This window comes from Cariama cristata, unplaced genomic scaffold (genome assembly GCF_000690535.1).
Source record: "Cariama cristata isolate BGI_N322 unplaced genomic scaffold, ASM69053v1 scaffold39363, whole genome shotgun sequence".
NCBI lineage: Eukaryota > Metazoa > Chordata > Aves > Cariamiformes > Cariamidae > Cariama > Cariama cristata.
In genome coordinates this window covers 11,061-14,277 of record NW_009607408.1, presented here as the reverse complement: position 1 = coordinate 14,277, position 3,217 = coordinate 11,061, and the positions used below count along the sequence as shown (strand labels likewise).

General features: G+C 48.5%; 1 protein-coding gene across 1 annotated transcript in view; it reads left to right on the top strand.

Moving 5' to 3' along the window:
- Positions 1-777, top strand: part of CCR7 (chemokine (C-C motif) receptor 7) — a 9,285-nt gene extending 8,508 nt beyond the window's left edge. Inside the window, 1 exon segment of the mRNA XM_009696694.1 lies at positions 1-777. This exon segment is cut by the window's left edge and continues 19 nt beyond it. Within this exon segment, the coding sequence (XP_009694996.1) occupies positions 1-777 (777 nt within the window).
- The last annotated feature ends 2,440 nt before the right edge of the window (positions 778-3,217 follow it).

Sequence of the window (3,217 nt, the reverse complement as noted above, 5' to 3'; positions counted from 1 at the left end):
GCCATGCACTGGCTTTTCGGGGCGTTCGCCTGCAAAGCCGTCTATTGCATCTGCAAAATGAGTTTCTTCAGCGGGATGCTGCTCCTCCTGTCCATCAGCATCGACAGGTACTTTGCCATCGTTCAGGCTGCCTCAGCCCACCGCTTTCGTCCCCGGATGATATTCATTAGCAAGGTTACGTGCATCCTCATTTGGCTCCTGGCCTTCATCCTCTCAATCCCTGAGCTGGTTCACAGTGGTGTAAATAACTTGGACAACCATCCCCGTTGTTCCATCATTGCTAATGACTTGCAGACCTTCAACACCGGCATCAAAGTGTCCCAAATGGTCTTTGGCTTCTTATTTCCCCTACTGGTCATGTCCGTCTGCTACCTCATCATCATCAAAACATTACTCCAGGCCCGCAACTTTGAGAAGAATAAAGCCATCAAGGTCATCATCGCCGTGGTAATTGTCTTTGTCGTCTTCCAGCTGCCCTACAACAGCGTCATGCTGGCCAAGACCATCTCAGCCTTCAACCACACCAGCTCATGCGAGGAGAGCAAGAAGCTCGACATGGCGGATGACGTGACCTACACTCTGGCCTGCTTCCGATGCTGCCTCAATCCTTTCCTCTACGCCTTCATCGGCGTCAAATTCCGCAACGACCTCTTCAAGCTTCTGAAGGAGCTGGGCTGCCTCAGCCAGGAGCGGCTCTGGCAGCTCTCCACCTGCCGCGAGAGCAAGAGGTTTTCCTTTGCCATGGAGACGGAGACAACCACCACCTTCTCGCCATGAGCCGAGCTCCAGGCAGGCTTTCACCAAGCTGGACTAGTTTTGTACACTTCCTCTATTCTGAATTACCGGTAGAGCGAGACCGGCCACTGCTGTGGGACAGGCAGCTCCAAGAGGAAAACCCAGGACCCTCCCCACATCTCAGGCAGCGAGCACTGCTAGCCAATTCTCCCGTGGACGGAGAGACTTCGATACAGCTGTGACTACCAGCAAAGCAAGGGAGAGGGAGAACAGTGAGTCTAGAATTTATCATGTCATTTCACATTTATTTTAGTCTTTCCTATTCAAAAGAGAACATTTTCCCTAAAAGCGACAAATACCAAGAGAAACAGGTATTTATGCAGCAGAATTGCTTGGTTTAGAGCTGAACTTCCAAAAGCATCATCCTTGCTTTGAACGTTGCTTTTAGCAAGACTGCCTGTGGCTCCTCCACACCTACAAAAACGGTGCCCGTTGCACTAATTCAGTTTTCAAGACAAAACAGCACCAGCAGGCTCCAAGCTTAATCCAATACACAGTATAAGCTATGAAGTACCCCAGCACCCAACTCTCTGCTCTGCCTTCCCCCATGAAAAGTGAGAAAATTCCATAACTAATAGTAAATCCACACATAGGATACACATAATTTTAATAACTTTGTATATTATTGTGGCAACTCATACGTTTGCCAGGAAAAGTACAAATTCCACCTCACCTCTGCCTGTAGCTGGTGTTCCACCTACAAAGGCGGCGCATCCTAAGGAGCACAAGCTATTCCACCCCAACGTTGACTTTAACTCTTTAGAAACGCTGCTCCACTCTGGAAATACAGTCTCCCTTAGCTTCTGAAAGGGCATCTGCCTGCACAAGGCTGACGCAGAGGTAGCTGGCACAGTTTAGATTCAAACTGTTTGCATGAAGACAAAGCAGTTACAAGGTCCAAATAACCGATGCCTTCCCAATCACACAAACTCAAACTAACAGATACTTCTGCACCAATCCAGCCAGGTGCTTGAAATACATTGTTGTCCCTCAGCCGTCCAGCCTGTCCCAATGCCATCCTTACTCCTGACGTGCTGAGGGACTGCTTACTCACTCGCTTGATAAAAAGCGTGTGGTTTAGTGGACTGGTGCCAGAACCCTCAGAATTTTAAAGATTCAAGCCCAGGCCAAATCCAGATGCATTTCTTGAGGCAAAACTCTCAAATTCAGGATACAGTTGTGCCCATGGTCCAACCGCTTCAGTCTGCCACTATCTGAAGCTTGCTCGTACCCAGCCTCATCGGCCGCTGCGGACACAGTCTGCTGATTTTCACACATGTGCGTGGGGGCCTTCTGTGCTATCGCTTGCTGATCTCGAGAGATAAACAAGAACGTGGGTTTTCTTCTCCCTTCCCAATCGACGTGTCTTTCTAGAAGGACTTTAGCAGCTGGCTTTTAAGTCAGATACGTATTTCACTTATAAGCTATTGAAAGTGTGTTTTGCATTCACGCTGTCAGCGCTAATAAAGATGCCGTTCACTGTGGTTTGATTTAAACGCAAAGGACAATCACGTGTTGAAGATTACTGCCAGGGTCGCGTACTTGAAAAGAACATGGCAGCTGAACAACAGATTACTGTCATGTAAAATAAGACCTTGAGAAGAAGCCCAGAACGTAATGCCAGTTGGTGATTTACCAGAAAAGCGAAGATTCCTACCGACAGATGAATACCCTGGGAACTGCTGTCGTGGGACATCTGAACGGCAGCTGGGGAGGAGCCGCCGCCAGTGTTGGTGCATCTGTCATGGAGCGGGATGCCGTAACCCCCCAGCTCTCCCCAGAGCCAGACGTCGATGGCGACAGGGCTTGGCCGGGGACGGCTCTCGGTGCCGGGCAGGAGCAGGCTGAGCCTCCCCCTCCAGAGCAGCAGCTGCACAGCCCCGTGGAACCCGCAAGGCACGTTCCAGCGGACATACAGAGCAAAACACACCGACTAAAAAGACATTTATACTTTTTTCAATACCACATGTGGATCCATTAGGAGCGACACAGGGAACTCTCTGGACCATAGGTCGAAAAACATTGTTTGAGAGACAGGAGAATTAAAATCAACCTTCCAAAGAAAGAATTCAATTAGCTGGTTTTGAGACAATGCTGCCAGTTATAGAGCTGGCTGCCATCATAATTAAATAAATTCTTCTTCATAAATGATTCGGCTTTGAGGTATGGGATTTTGCCAAGAGCTGGGATTCAGGAAGAAAGCACATTCTGCTCCGCATTACCTGTCTATGCTGAAGAATGATCCCGTCCAACCATTTAACGCATTTTCATTTTTAATGCCCATGTAACGTGTACAGAAGTGCTGCTTCTCTGTCACATTAAATGAGGGGTTACGACTGACACTGGATAGTCATTTATTCTTGGTTTGTTCCTATGGTCCTTACTCAGGCAAGACACTCGGCTAATGAGAACTTTGCCAGAG